The sequence below is a fragment of the Stegostoma tigrinum genome, chromosome 14 (genome assembly GCF_030684315.1).
Source record: "Stegostoma tigrinum isolate sSteTig4 chromosome 14, sSteTig4.hap1, whole genome shotgun sequence".
NCBI lineage: Eukaryota > Metazoa > Chordata > Chondrichthyes > Orectolobiformes > Stegostomatidae > Stegostoma > Stegostoma tigrinum.
In genome coordinates this window covers 57263849-57280000 of record NC_081367.1, presented here as the reverse complement: position 1 = coordinate 57280000, position 16152 = coordinate 57263849, and the positions used below count along the sequence as shown (strand labels likewise).

Genomic DNA, 16152 nt, shown 5'->3' with positions numbered 1-16152 from the left:
TTGCTGTATATAGCACTGGAAGGCAAGTCACCAAGTTGTATTCAAGCAGTTGGCAAACATTGTTAATATTAATCTGTTGAAATCAATATATGCACAATGGCCAAGATCAAACTTGTTCATGACAATGAGCCCATTCTCAGAAGTGTTTTTGGTTGTTTGAATCAAAAACAATAGCCGCTTCAAACATCTTTAATTTACAACAGGTCTCAAGATATTAGGCAGAGTAGTTAGGGGCGCAGAACACTGAACAAATGCGAGGAATGGCCTTCAATGGGAATGTTGCAGGTAACTGAAGGTGATAAGAGCTTGAATTTGTATCCAGAATGCATAGATTAGCATGATTAAAAAAAAACAGAAAATGCTGGAGAAACTGGCAGTATCTGAAGAGAGAGAAACAGCATTAATTTTTAAAGTTCAATATGACCCTTTCAAAATTGTGCTTAGACTTAACTATCATTCTCTTGGGTGGACAATAATAGGGGGCGATCTCCTCAGGCTTACAAAGGGCTGTCTAGGTTTGATTTGTAAAAACACCTGCTGGGTGATAGTCGTGGCAGTACAAGGAGATATAGTGCAGGAAAGAATCCACAGCCTTTAAAATCAGAGCTAGAATAGAGCATCCCCAAGGAACTGAATAGACTGCTGTTCCTGTGTTCCATTTATACCCAAATCACATTGGCAGTATCCTCGAAAGCTGAAAGACCAGTTTCTCAACAATACAGTTTTTATTAATGTACATAGCAGCACCTTGTCCTTTACACCCTCACCCACCCTTTCTGAAAGTCTCAATAAGATATTTGATCTGTCGTTGACATCCCTCTTTTACAAGGAGAGAACATGGAAGAGAATGGTGTTTGAAGAAGGAGAGAAAGTAAGCAATTCTGTGCTAGGGAATGGCCTGACCAGTTGTAAGAACATGGGAACAGGAGATGGTCACTCTGCTCCTCGGGTCTGTCCTACCATTTTAATGAGATCATAACTGATCTCTAGCTCAGCTCCACGTTCGTTGCACGTCCCGAAATCACCTTGTGTAACAAAAAATTGATTCAGCCCGGTCTAAATGAAATAGTTGATGTGCAGTGTTCCACAACATCTTGGGATAATAACCCCTAGATTTTCATTCCCCTTGGTTGGATAAAGCGCAGCTGAAATCATAGGCCTTGCAAAGATACATTAATTAGGATAGTCCTGAAACTGGGAGATCATAACAACTATGAGAACGTATACAGACTGGGGCCATTTTCCATGAGTGGAATGATAACTTAATATTTTGTATTTGTAGGATCTGGCTATGATAGACAAGGCTGGCAGTAGTTATCCTTCAGAAAGCAGTGGTGAGCTGTCTTCTTGAAGCACTGCATTCCATGTGGCTTACTGACATCCACAATGATGTTAGGGAAGGATTTCAGGATTTTGACCCAGCAACATTGAAGGAATGATCATACATTTCCAAATCAAGATGGTGAGTGACCTGAAGTGGAACTTGCACACCGTGGTTTTCCCATATGTCTGTTGCCCATAGCTTTCTAGATGTTAGAAGTCACAGGTTTGGAAGGTTTTGTCAAAGGAACCTTGGTGATATTCTGTCTTGCATCTTGTAAATGGTATGCGCTGATGCCACTGTACATCATTGGTGAAGGGACTGAATGTTGAAGATGGTGGATAGGGTGCCAATCAAGCCTAGCCTTGGCCTGGATGATGCCCAGCTTCTTGTGTATTATTGGAACTGGATCCATCCAGGCAAATGGGGAGTATTCTGACCCACTCTTGATTTCTGCCCTGTAGATGGTGGACAGGTTTTGGACAGCTGATGTGTTAATTTCTTCAGAATTCATAGCCTCCGATCTGTTTTGTAACCCAGTACTTGTATGGCTAATCTAGGTAGTTATCCGGTGAATGGTGATCCCCACTGCAAAGCAGCTTGGAAAATATTTTACTACAATAAAAGCATGTTATAAGTGCAGTTTGTCATGAATTTACATAAAGATCTTTTCACAGGGACAAGTTAATATCATCAGCCAATTTTTCAAGTGAGGATCTTGGCATTCAATGAGAACATATGGCCTGTTGCCGCATCAGGAAGCACAGTGTGTGATCATCAGGAGCATGATTGATGTCCTCCTCTCCCTTCTCTATTCAAATCCTGCACGGTCCAGGTAACCTGAATTCTGTGCACTGATCCTGGCTGCAATCCTACTGAGTCAAGTGAGAAGTGAATTGGACCTTCACCTTGATCTCCTTTGACGAGTAAATTCAAAGCCTGCAGGCCACAATTGGAAGATCAAAAGAAAGCTGCAAGAATAGAATGGATGTAACGGTCAGAAAAAATGTTGATGTTTCTCCTTTCTTCAATAAAGAGATTACTTTTAAGCACAGCTTATTGATTATCAGAGTTTGTGACAATGGATGTGGTAAAAGTTGTGGGTGTATCCAAAGCATGAATATTTAATGCACAGCACTCTGGATGCTGGAAATGTGACAAAAAAGGAAAAAAATGTTTTACTCAGCAAGTCAGTTAGCATCTGGCAGGAGAGACAGAGAGATTGAGTTCCTACTTCAGTTCAGTCACTATTTAACACTATATTCTGCATTGTGTTCTCTTACCCTCTCAGACTAAGGTATGATCTGCCTGTATAGCATGCAAAACAACAGTTCTTACAGTATCTCAGTACATGTAACAATAATAAATCAAATCAATCAAAGCAAATGATCAGATTTTGAGTTTGATTTATTATTGTCACATGTACCTAGATACTGTAAGAAGTGTTGTTTTGCATGCTATACAGGCAGATCATACCATACAAACTGCATCAGGGTACCAGAGCAGGGTGGAGAAGAATACAGTGTTACAGCCACGGAGAAGGTACAGAGAGAAAGATCAGAATTAACATTTGACCGGTCGATTCGAAAGTCTGATAACAACAGGGAAGAAGTTGTTCTTGAATCTTTTCAATGGAAGAGGATGAAAGAGAGTATAACCAAGATGGGAGGGGTCTTCGATTATGTTGGCTGCTTTCCCAAGGCAGTGGGAAGTGTAGACGGAGTCAATGGATGGAATGCTGGTTTGTGTGATGGGCTCGGCTATATACATGACTCTGTAGTTTCTTGCAGTCTCGGGAGGACCAGTTGCCATACCATGCTGTGATGCATCCAGATAGAACGCTCTCTATGGTGCATCTATAAAAATTGGTAACAGTCTTTGTCGAAATGCTGAATTTACTTAGCCACCTGAGGAAGTAGAGACATTGTTATACTTACTAAACTGTCACGTTGACACGGGTGGACTAGGACAGGTAGTTGGTGATCAATACTCTGAGAAACTTGACACTCTTAACCATCTCTACCTCAGCACCATTGATGCAGACAGGGGCTTGTCCTCCACCCCACTTCTGGAAATCAAAGACCAGCTTCTTTGTTTTGGTGAGATTGATGGAGGGATTGTTGTCTATTCACCGTGCTGCTAATTACTGAATCTCTTTCATGTATTCTGTCTCATCATTCTTTGAGATTTGATCTACAGTGGTGGTGTTGCCAGCAGATTTGTAAGTGGAATTGGAGTGGAATTTGGCAACAGAGTTGTGAATGTATAAGGAGTATAGCAGGGGGCAGAGTCAACAGCATTGTTTAGGATTATGGTGGAGGAGGTGTTATTGCCTATTCTTACAGATTGCGGTCTATGGATCAGTAAGTTGAAGATTGAGTTACGGCAGGACCTAGAGTTTAGAGATGAGTTTGTTTGAAATTATGGTGTTGAAGACAGAGCTGTAGTTAATAAGTAGGCGCCTGATGTAGGTGTCATTGTTGTCCAGATGCACCAGGGAAGAGTTTAGGGCTCAGGCGATGGCATCTGCTATGGGTCTGTTGCGCTGGTAGTTGAATGATAAAGGATCAAGGCAATTTGATAGGCTGGAGTTGATGTGAACCATGACTAACCTCTGGAAGCACTTTGTAATTATGGAGATCAAGCCCACTGAGTAATAGCCATTGAAGCACATTGCATGATTTTTCTTTGGCACTTGGTGATGGTGGTCCCCTTGAAATAGGTGGGGACTTCAGCTCGTAGAACGGAGAGGTTAAAGATGTTGGTGAATACTCCTGCCAGCTGGTCCACACAGGATCTGAGTGCATGGCTGGGAACTCCATCTGGGCCAGTTGCTTTCTGCGGGTTCACTCTCAAGAAGATCAATCTAACATCTGTGGCATTGACCATTGGTGCAAGTGCATCCAAGCGTGTTGGGATAGTTGACATCATTTCAGTGTTCTTCTGAACAAAGCGATCATAGAATGCATTGAGCTCATTGGCAAAAGATGTATTGTAGTCCCCAATTCTGTCTGACTTCACTTTGTAGCCCATTATATCATTTAAGCTTTGCCACACATGACATGTGTACATGTTGTTAGTTTGGGTCTCAAGCTTGGTTTGGGCTAACGTTTTGGTATCTCTGATGGCCTTACAAAGGTCATACCTGGATTTCCTGCATAGCTCAGGGTTGCCCAGCTTGTATGCCTCAGACCTGGACTTCAGTACGGAATAGATCCCCTGGTTCATCCATGGATTGCGGCTGGGGAACATTCAGATTAACTTCTTCGGCATGCAATCTTCTACTCACTTACAAATGATAGTGGCAGACTCAGTTAGATTGGCCATGGGGTTCTTGAATATGGACCAGTCTACCGACTCCAAGCAGTCCCATAGAAGCCCTTCTATAGCCTCAGACCAATCCTGCACTACTTTTTGTGCTGGGTCCTCACACTTCAATTTCTGCTTGTAAACTGGGAGATGGAGCACAGAATTATGATTTTTCAGAATGTGGATGGGGGATGGAAAGTTGGGCAACTTTGGTGATCATACAGCAATGGTCAAGGATGTTTGGACCTCTGGTGGGACAGGAGATGTGTTAATGGTATTTTGGTAACAAATTCTGGAGGTTGGCCTGGTTGAAGTCACTGGTTATGATGAACAAGGCCTTGGGGTATTCTGTCTCAGGACTGCATGTAGCATTGTATACTACATGATGAACAAAGCCTCGGGGTATTCTGTCTCAAGACTGCATGTAGCATTGTATACTACATCAAGTGCACTCTTCACTTCTGCATGGGGTGGCAGGCCAGGATAGAGGAGGTGAACTTGTGTGGCAGTAGTAGGGACGGGCTCTTTACTGTAAGATATTCTTGATCCGGGGAGCTGTAATTCGCCAACGGTGTCACATCTGAGCACCAGGAGGTGTTGACTGAGAAACAGACCCCACTTCCCCACGCCTCGACAGAGGATGCTGAGCTGTGAAATGGAACAGTTTTTAACAAATGCAGAGGACAGGAAAGAGAAGGACTGTAACAAAAAAGCAAGATGGGACAGAAAGCAGGAGAAGGATGATGGCATTGAAAAGACATGCATTTAAGCATCACTGAAAATAATCTTAGGATATTGTAAAGCACCTTACAACCAATGAAGACCTTCAGGAAAATCTCTTGTTTTTGTGTTGTGCAGAAGCAATTTGCTCCCAGCAAGCTCCCCAGCCAAACAATATAAATCAAGCAAGGATGTGCCTTTAAGCGAATTCTGTGTAACAATATGCCAAGCGTGGTATTCTTGTATAAATGTATCAGCTTCACCCTGAATAGCTACTGCTGAACTTTGCAATCCATCAGGAAAGTTAGTTAGTCAGTAAGCTGTGAAAGGAACAATCCTAACCTGTATAGATGTCAGTGATGGAGGTGTAATGTATTTAATTTCATTTTGATGTACATCAGTGCTCAATAACTTATGCGGTCCACTATGTTCAGGTGAGGGGCCAATGTGTGCTGAAGCTGGGGCCTGTGATTTCCATCCCTGTCTCTGGTGTCAGTATTCATGCTACCAGAATTAACAACATAATTCTCGAACACATCAAACGTTGGGGATAACTCTCCTGTTCTTGGAGTTAGCACTGAAAGACCTTTTCTGTCCTGTTGGAGGATGGAGTTCTGACAGTGCAGCACTGCACTGGGGCTGTCAGCCTGGATTTTTGAACATGAATCTTGCAAATATAACCCACAACTCCCTGACTCCTAGGCAAGAGCGCTACCCACTGAGCTACAGCTGACTACTGGGCAAAAAGGATATAGTTACAGGATTCAAAAAGAAACAAGGCAAAAGCAGGGTCATGTGGATCTGTAAATGGTGCCAGCTGCTGTCAGAAAAAATAGGAGCAGTGGTTATGATCTGGAATAGTTGAACACAAGAGGCCATAAATATAAAATTGTCACTGACAGATCGAATAAAGAATTTAAGAGGGAATTCTTCATTCAGAATGTAGAGTGGTTGAAGCAGTGAGCATTGATGCATTAATGCAGAGGCTTGATGCGCGCACTACGGAGAAGGGAATAGAGGCATACAGATTCAGGCAGAGGAAGTGCTAATTGGAGTGCGAGGAAACTTATAGGGAGAGTAAATAGTGGCATGAGTAGGTGGCCTGTACAGCCTGCTTATGTTCTGTGTAAGGAAGTGTTCTGTCCCATAAGATGATAGTTTGCATCATGGTTGCCAATGCTGTGTTAATTGTTAGAAACTGAAAGAACTGTGGATGCTAGAAATTAGAAGTAAAGACAGAAATTGTTGGAAAAACTCAGCAGTTCAAGGAGCATCTGTGGAGAGAAATCAGAGTTAATGTTTTGGTATAGTTAATTGTTGCCTGGCCTGACTCAGGAGCCCCACTCTTGTTCTTCAGAAGGCAGTGGGCTGAGAAAATGTATTACTCGTTATATCTGAAGCCTCCATTCTCAATGGCTCAGCTTTTCATTTCTGCTCAGCTTTTCCAATGCTTTCCAGAGGACACCATCTCCCAGTTGCCAATGCCTACCATCTTTAAATCTCATTTACAGATGGCCCTGTTGCTGAAGTGTGGACAACCAATAGATCGTGACCCATGGGCCATTCCATTGTACAGAAGGTTTTTGGGTAATTGGCCACCATCTGCCTGATGAATATGGCTCAGTCTGTGTAGATATCATTGGGTCAGCAATGGGTGCATGCTGATGGAATTAGCCATGAACTTGTCCTGCCCAGAGATGGTCAGAATGTGTCTGAGACAGTGAAGGTGGAAACCAGTCAGTCTCTTCTCCTGCTGAGCATATGTTGTTCAGGTCTTACTGCTGCAGAGGGTCCTCTGAAAGAACAGGCTTGGTCGACATGTGTTATAGTGTTCTCAAACAGGTTGGTGCATTTGACAACCTACATCATAGTTAAACGTGGATAACATTGAGTGATATATCTAAGCTTTGCATCCAGTTAGTTAAATGAAAGCTGTGTTGTCTGCCTCATGCCCAGGTTAAGGCCATCTCCTCAGGGCTGGAGAATTAACATGTGCGAGGAAGGATCCAGTTGCTGTGGTCACTTGGAACACCAATGACGTAAAAGAAAGAGGTTCTGCTGAGGGACTGTGAGCAGCTGAGACTTTGCATTTCTGTTCCCTGCTGAGGCACTGAATATATTGAGGGTTAGTTCGGTCAGATTCTTGATTTATAAAGTAGTCAACGGTCCACAGATACAGACAGGATGGTGCAGTTGAGCCCACAAGGTCAGCTATGATTTTATTGACTAGGAGTGCCTGGTTCAAGAGACAGAATGGCTTTTTCCTCTAATTTCACATTTTGTGATCCAATAAAGAGCAAAGTAAGATTTTTGTTTCAATCTGCTCATGGGACGTGCGTTTCACTGGCTAGGCTAGCATTGATTACCTCTCCCTAATTACCTCGAGAAGGCGGTGGTGAGCTGCTTTCCTGAACCACTGTAGATCTTGGATAGATACATGCCAGTGTCGTAGCGATACATGCAAATGCAAGTTGTTGTTGTTTAGACTTGGAAAGCAGTGTAGCCAACGATTCTCTCACAAGAAATTATGGGAGTGAGATCCGGCTCTGGCTGGACAATGATGACTGATACAGTCAAGCAACCTGTGAACGTCTGTATTGTGAGGCATTGGTAGAGAAGTATCTGGGAAAGTGTTATCAGGTCAAGGAGGAGAGAAGATCAGAGACTGTATAAATACAGCAGAACTGACAAATCCAACTTAAAGCAGTGAAGAAAAGTATGAATTCTGCTGCCAAGTTTTATTTAAGCCATCTGTTGTCCTCTCGAAGTGTGAGAAGAGCTGAATAGAGTGGGACACCAGAGTCAGAAGACTGTATTTCAGTTCTTCACCTTGAACCTTGCTGGATTTATTGTCATCTTTGTAAAAATGGGCTTAAGGACAATGCAATACCCAACGTTTCAAAAATGTATGAGTAGATTTGAAAAGTGTTAAGAGAGAGAGTTTTCATGAAGTTTAACATGAAGAGCTTAGAAATGGTGGAAGGACTGTCTGTGTGCACATTCACTTGTTGCAATCTCCTTTTAATATGATAGACATCAAGTTAGAGGTTGGTGGCTAAGTGAGGCAATATGACCAACTAAGATTTCTGACTAAAGAGGGAGATCGAGTCAATAGCTGGGTTTAGCACGCAGAGCCTATTATCATTTTAAAAGGAACTCACTGATCCACTTTACCTGTAGAAAGTATGTTTGGGAAACACAACACAAAAAGCATCTTTTTTGTTAAAAAAAATCTGTATTGAACTAACAGTCACATTCGAAAGTTATTCTGACCCCTGCATTTCCCTCTTTTGATCTGCTCCAGAGTCCAAAGTAACTTGGTCACAAGCAGGGACTAGAAGTAATTTTTATTATTCTATTACGATGTAGCTAATGTGCACATTCATCCCATCTACCTGTTTTAGTTTCACATCCCTTTATCATCCTGCCAAGGAGAAGTATTATCAATTTTAGTTTTGGAGTTTTTACTGGATTCTGAACCTCATGAGCTTTTTAGAGGTGAGAGTCCCAATTTTCAACTTACCTTTATGTGAAGAAATGCAATCCACTTTGAATGGCCTTCCTCGAATTTTTAATATTTGACCTTTGTTCTGGCTCCTCCCAGAGAAATAATCTCTCACTCTATCTCTCTTGTCTTTCAATCACTTTAAAGAAAGATAAAGCAAAGATAAAGCATCCACTGGCCTTTGCACCTTTCCTCTGGTGGTACCAGTGAAGATCTTGTGCAGAGATAATGGGAACTGCAGATGCTGGAGAATCCAAGATAACAAAGTGTGGAGCTGGATGAACGCAGCAGGCCAAGCGGCATCTCAGGAGCACAAAAGCTGACGTTTCGGGCCTAGACCCTTCATCAGAGAGCTGATCTGATGAAGGGTCTAGGCCCGAAACATCAGCTTTCGTGCTCCTGAGATGCTGCTTGGCCTGTTGTGTTCATCCAGCTCCACACTTTGTTTTCTAAGATCTTGTGCAGAGTTGGTTTTTTGCTGCATAGGTTTGATTGTGGCCAGTTGGTGCACAAAAAATTTGCACAAATAGTTGAAGCAGATCATCTGCTTATGATAGTGAATGCTGGCGAGGACTTTGGGAAAATTCCATGTTCTTTTCACCAATGGTAGCCATGTCTTTTTTTTTGCTTCTGTGAATCTATTGTGTTCAATGTTTTATGTGCAATGTAGCCTTTCTGTGAACTGGTTATATCTCTTAAGTTAGAAGAGCAAACTAATCAAGGTGTTTGAAATGATTCAGTGACTCAGTAAAAAGAGAAACAACTTACTTTCGTGGATGTGTTCACAGCAATTGGTCATAATTTTAAAGGTGGACAATATCAATAGCACTTTGTCTAAATCTGGAACGCGCTCCCCCAAAACCCCAAACAATGCAGATGTTGGAATCACTTGAAACTTTTGAGATTTTAGTTCAGAGAGCTGATTAAAAGTTATGGAAGTAACACAGGTGACTGGAATTTAGGTAGAGCTCAGCAACAATTTCCTTGAATGGCAAATTCATGTGGAGACCATGACTTAATAGTAGAGTCACCAGACTAGTAATCCAGAATCTCTGACAGATGTTCTGGGGAATGGGTTCAACTCATCCCATGTAAAATTTGACTCCAATTAAAAAACAGCCACTTGCCTAACAGTGGGCACGTAGCCTTTGTTGAATAATGTTAAAAACTCATGTGGCTCATTGTTACCATTGAGGGACCTCATCTAATCTTGGCCTGTGTGTCAGTCCAGATATATGGCAATGTGGTTGATTTTTGACTGTATTCTGGCAGTTAGGGATGGACAATAAATATTGGCATGGCCAGCATTGAGCACATTGCATGATCAATAGAGGGACTGAATAGCTTCTTCCTGTTCCAAAATGCATTTTGGAGAAGCCGAGGAGATGCAACATGGTTTAATTTTGGAATGCCACAAACTGTTGTGTTGTGAATATAGTTTAAATAACTTACATTCATTGACAAGTTGTAACACAATCTCTGTCTCTCTGCATTCTTTTTTTTTGCAGGATCCTGCTGGTATTTTTGAACTGGTGGAACTTGTTGGCAATGGCACATATGGACAGGTTTACAAGGTAAATGCTGCTGTCATTTGGCTTCTAAGTATGTTGTTGCTGCTGGGAAAGAAGTGCAAGAACCTATCTGATGGCACTGAAGTTACATGCAAAATGCTAACTGGATCTGAGCACCTAGTGTCACAGAGTTTTCTTTGAGTTTGTCTCTAAGGCTTGGCCTGTCCTGTTTCAGTATGGCATGTGAACCACCCAAATTCAGAACTCTGTAAGTCATGAAAAGTTATACCTGATATTAAACTCTGGGGAGGCTCCTTCCCTCAGTCGGGTTTCCATCATTACTTATTATTCATACAGCCTCCCAATAAAAACCACAAGGCAGTGATCGAACCAAAAGTATAGTTGCCAATACTCCAGGAATCGCCCAACAGTATCCGGGCATTGTTCTCCAGGATAACACAGTGTGGAGCAGGAGGAACACAGCCAGCCAGGCCGCATCAGAGGAACAGGAAAGTTGAAGTTTTGGGTCAGAACCCTACTTCGGGACTAATCAGGATGCTGCTGCCAGCAAGGAGAAGTTTTGAAAAAAAATGTTTTTGAAATGTTTTGCCTTTACCCTGTTTTATTGAAAATCCACAAATTGCTTGCAGGTCTATGTTTTCTCATAGATCTTATCATCAGACCACATTGTGTAGCAACAAGGCAGCACTTACAAATGAACACATGTACTCAATGCCTTTGGCCTCATTTTGAATCGGGAAAGCATTTGCGTGGTGCCTAATCAAAACACTTAATTTCCCAAAGTGCTTCACAGCCAATGAAGCACTTGTTGAAGTGTCTTTTTGTGGAGGAAACGCAACAAGTACTGTGTGCACAGCAAGCTTCTACAAGCAACTGACTTTATGACTGGCTCACCTGTTTTAGCTAATGTTGGTTGAGGGACTTCTATTACTTTTGGGGGTTGGTTAGCTCACTTGGCTGGACAACTAGCTCGAAAATGTGGAGTGACACCAGCTGTGCAGGTTCAGTTCTTGCCTCTGGCTGAGATCACCATGAAGGACACAACCTCTCACCTGAGATGTTGTGACCGTGAAGATAAACCAGCACCAGTTGCCTCTCTCTAATGTGTAGCATCCCTATGGCGACTTCATTGTTTAATATTGGCCCAAGGATGAATATTAAAGACCCTGCAGTAATGTTTTGGAGAGTGGGAAATTAACCCCATTGCCATGGCCAATAATTAGCTTTCCAGCAATGCCAGAAAATTACATGCTTTAGTTATTATCTCATCACATTTTTTGGGAGCTTGCTGTGTGTAAATTAAGTGCTGCATTTTCTACATTACCATTGCCTTAACATTTAACATAAAAACTCCAGTGATTGTCAATTGCTTTGGGTCATGTCAGATATGGAAAAGGTGTTTTATAAATAAGTCCTTTCATTTTTCTCCGTCAAGTTCAATTTGCATTGAAGATCTGACAGAGCAGGTGACCCAGATACGCTGATGTCTGTATGTTACGAGCAGGAAATGGTGGATTACCTCAGATCTTGAAATGAATGTGGTTCTGTACGGTTAACTGGGTGAATGTACAAGAAGCTGTGTGTGAAGATTGTTGTCTCTGACTTTGCACGTATATGAAAAATAAACTTTGAACATAGGTCACATATATTTATCAAACCTTCACCTCAAAGATTTATGCCCTATTGCACCAAGACAAGTGATAGAGCATCACACCACCAGTACTGTATCTTAGTGCTATAGTGACTGACCTGTTCTCAACAGTACTGTATCCCAGTGTTACAGTGACTGACCTATTCTCACCAGTACTGTATCTCAGTGTTATAGTGACTGACCTATTCTCACCAGTACTGTATCCCAGTGTTATAGTGACTGACCTATTCTCACCAGTACTGTATCCCAGTGTTATAGTGACTGACCAATTCTCACCAGTACTGTATCCCAGTGTTATAGTGACTGACCAATTCTCACCAGTACTGTAACTCAGTGTTATAGTGACTGACCTATTCTCACCAGTACTGTATCCCAGTGTTATAGTGACTGACCTATTCTCACTAGTACTGCATCTCAGTGTTACAGTGACTGACCTAATGTCACCAGTACTGTATCTCAGTGTTATAGTGACTGACCTATTCTCACCAGTACTGTATCCCAGTGTTAGAGTGACTGACCTAATCTCACCAGTACTGTGTCTCAGTGTTATAGTGACTGACCTGTTCTCAACAGTACTGTATCTCAGTATTATAGGGACTGACCTAATCTCAGCACTACTGTATCTCAGTGTTATCGTGACTGACCTAATCTCAGCAGTACTGTATCTCAGTGCTATAGTGACTGACCTATTCTCACCAGTACTGTATCTCAGTGTTATAGTGACTGACCTATTCTCACCAGTACTGTATCCCAGTGTTACAGTGACTGACTTAATATCACCAGTACTGTACCTGTGTTATATAGTGAAAGACCTGTCCTCACACTTACTGTACCCAAGTGTTATAGAGTGACGGACCTGTCCCCACCAGTACTGTACCCCAGTATTGTACTGCAACAGACCTGTCCCCAACAGGACTGTACTGCAGAGTTATACAGCGACAGGCCTTTCCCGTCCTTTACTGAACACCAGTGTTGTACAGTGGCAGAGCTTTCCCCACCAGTACTGTGCCCCAGTGTTATACAGCGACAGACCTGTCCCCTGCTGTACTACACACCACTGTTATGCAGTGACAGACCTGCCCTGACCAGTACTTTACCCCAGTGTAATACAGTAACAAATTTGTCCCTTCCAGTCTTCCCATGTAAGACCATAAGGCCATAAGACATAGGAGTGGAAGTATAGACATTTGGCCCATTGAGTCCACTCCACCATTTAATCTTGGCAGATGGGCATTTCAACTCCACTTCCCTGCACTGTCCCTGTAGCCCTTGATTCCTTGTGAGATCAAGACTTTACCAATCTCTGCCTTGAAGACATTTAACGTCCTGGTCTCCACTGCACTCTGTGGCAATGAATTGCACAGGCCTACCACTCTCTGGCAGAAGAAATGTCTCCTCATTTCCATTTTAAATTTACCCCCTCTAATTCTAAGGCTGTGACCACGGGTCTTAGTATCCCCGCCTAACGGAAACAACTTCCCAGCGCCCACCCTTTCTAAGCCATACATTATCTTGTAAGTTTCTATTAGATCTCCCCCAACCTTCTAAACTCTAATGAATACAGCCCCCGGATCCACAGCCGCTCATCGTCCATTCAATGTACCATTCCAGGGATCATCCGTATGAATCTCTGCTGGACACGCTCCAGTGCCAGTATGTCCTTCCTGAGGTGTGGGGCCCAGCATTGGACGCAGTCCAATGTAAAACCCACTGTGAGAAAGACAGTTTTTTTCTGTTGTCTTATCTTTCTTTCACAGTTTAAGTGACCACATTGTGAATTTACAGATTTCATCTTGGTATTAAAATTTCTCACAAGATGCCAAACAAAGACAATCACAATATTGACAGTAATTTCCTTTAATTGGCTCTATTATAAACATTATTTTTGTTTTGGATGACAGCGAGCTACGTATTCCTAGAAGCACCATCATAGGATCTCCCATCTCCCAATTGCCAAACATCTGGTTCTCTTCAATGTTCTGAAATGTTTTAAAATTTAATAGTGTTTTGAGGAACTAAAGAGAGAACACACAATGATTTACTTGGTAGATGTGCCCTCTAGCTTAATCTTTAATTCCTGAGGGTATCAGGGTAATTCTGCCAAATTGTCACAAGCCCAAGGGACAGCTTTCGATCTGAGTACAACTGAGCTTCAGTCTTGACAGTCTGTTTGTCCTGGGGCTGTTTCTGCACTAATAAGTGATCCGTACTAGTTGGGGAAAAATTACAGCTATGGTATCCCAACCATCTCCTCACGTTGTTGTAGTATCAGAGATAATGGGAACTGCAGATGCTGGAGATTCCAAGATAATAAAATGTGAGGCTGGATGAACACAGCAGGCCAAGCAGCATCTCAGGAGCACAAAAGCTGACGTTTCGGGCCTGGACCCTTCATCAGAGAGGGGGATGGGGGGAGGGAACTGGAATAAATAGGGAGAGAGGGGGAGGCGGACCGAAGATGGAGAGTAAAGAAGATAGGTGGAGAGGGTGTAGGTGGGGAGGTAGGGAGGGGATAGGTCAGTCCAGGGAAGACGGACAGGTCAAGGAGGTGGGATGAGGTTAGTAGGTAGCTGGGGGTGCGGCTTGGGGTGGGAGGAAGGGATGGGTGAGAGGAAGAACCGGTTAGGGAGGCAGAGACAGGTTGGACTGGTTTTGGGATGCAGTGGGTGGGGGGGAAGAGCTGGGCTGGTTGTGTGGTGCAGTGGGGGGAGGGGATGAACTGGGCTGGTTTAGGGATGCAGTGGGGGAAGGGGAGATTTTGAAACTGGTGAAGTCCACATTGATACCATATGGCTGCAGGGTTCCCAGGCGGCGCCGATACAGTCATCAATGTACCGGAGGAAGAGGTGGGGTTTGGGGCCTGTGTAGGTGCGGAAGATGGACTGTTCCACGTAACCTACAAAGAGGCAGGCATAGCTGGGGCCCATGCGGGTGCCCATGGCCACCCCCTTAGTCTGTAGGAAGTGGGAAGTAGGAAGTTCCGCACCTACACAGGCCCCAAACCCCACCTCTTCCTCCGGTACATTGATGACTGTATCGGCGCCGCCTCTTGCTCCCCAGAGGAGCTCGAACAGTTCATCCACTTCACCAACACCTTCCACCCCAACCTTCAGTTCACCTGGGCCATCTCCAGCACATCCCTCACCTTCCTGGACCTCTCAGTCTCCATCTCAGGCAACCAGCTTGGAACTGATGTCCATTTCAAGCCCACCGACTCCCACAACTACCTAGAATACACCTCCTCCCACCCACCCTCCTGCAAAAATTCCATCCCCTATTCCCAATTCCTCCGCCTCCGCCGCATCTGCTCCCACGATAAGACATTCCACTCCCGCACATCCCAGATGTCCAAGTTCTTTAAGGACCGCAACTTCCCCCCCACGGTGATTGAGAACGCCCTTGACCGCGTCTCCCGCATTTCCCGCGACACATCCCTCACACCCCGCCCCCGCCACAACCGCCCCAAGAGGATCCCCCTCGTTCTCACACACCACCCTACCAACCTCCGGATACAACGCATTATCCTCCGACACTTCCGCCATTTACAATCCGACCCCACCACCCAAGACATTTTTCCATCCCCACCCCTGTCTGCTTTCCGGAGAGACCACTCTCTCCGTGACTCCCTTGTTCGCTCCACACTGCCCTCCAACCCCACCACACCCGGCACCTTCCCCTGCAACCGCAGGAAATGCTACACTTGTCCCCACACCTCCTCCCTCACCCCCATCCCAGGCCCCAAGATGACATTCCACATTAAGCAGAGGTTCACCTGCACATCTGCCAATGTGATATACTGCATCCACTGTACCCGGTGCGGCTTTCTCTACATTGGGGAAACCAAGCGGAGGCTTGGGGACCGCTTTGCAGAACACCTCCGCTCAGTTCGCAACAAACAACTGCACCTCCCAGTCGCAAACCATTTCCACTCCCCCTCCCATTCTCTTGATGACATGTCCATCATGGGCCTCCTGCACTGCCACAATGATGCCACCCGAAGGTTGCAGGAACAGCAACTCATATTCCGCCTGGGAACCCTGCAGCCATATGGTATCAATGTGGACTTCACCAGTTTCAAAATCTCCCCTTCCCCCACTGCATCCCTAAACCAGCC

General features: G+C 44.0%; 1 protein-coding gene across 10 annotated transcripts in view; it reads left to right on the top strand.

Moving 5' to 3' along the window:
- Positions 1–16152, top strand: part of LOC125457484 (TRAF2 and NCK-interacting protein kinase) — a 228425-nt gene that overhangs the window by 18103 nt on the left and 194170 nt on the right. For 9 of the 10 annotated variants that reach the window (XM_059651186.1, XM_059651181.1, XM_059651180.1 and 6 more), the window contains exon 2: positions 10364–10429. In XM_059651186.1, the coding sequence (XP_059507169.1) occupies positions 10364–10429 (66 nt within the window). Of the gene's footprint in view, positions 1–1282; positions 1463–10363; positions 10430–16152 lie in introns of all 10 variants that reach the window. The other variant, XM_059651179.1, reaches the window with a different exon arrangement.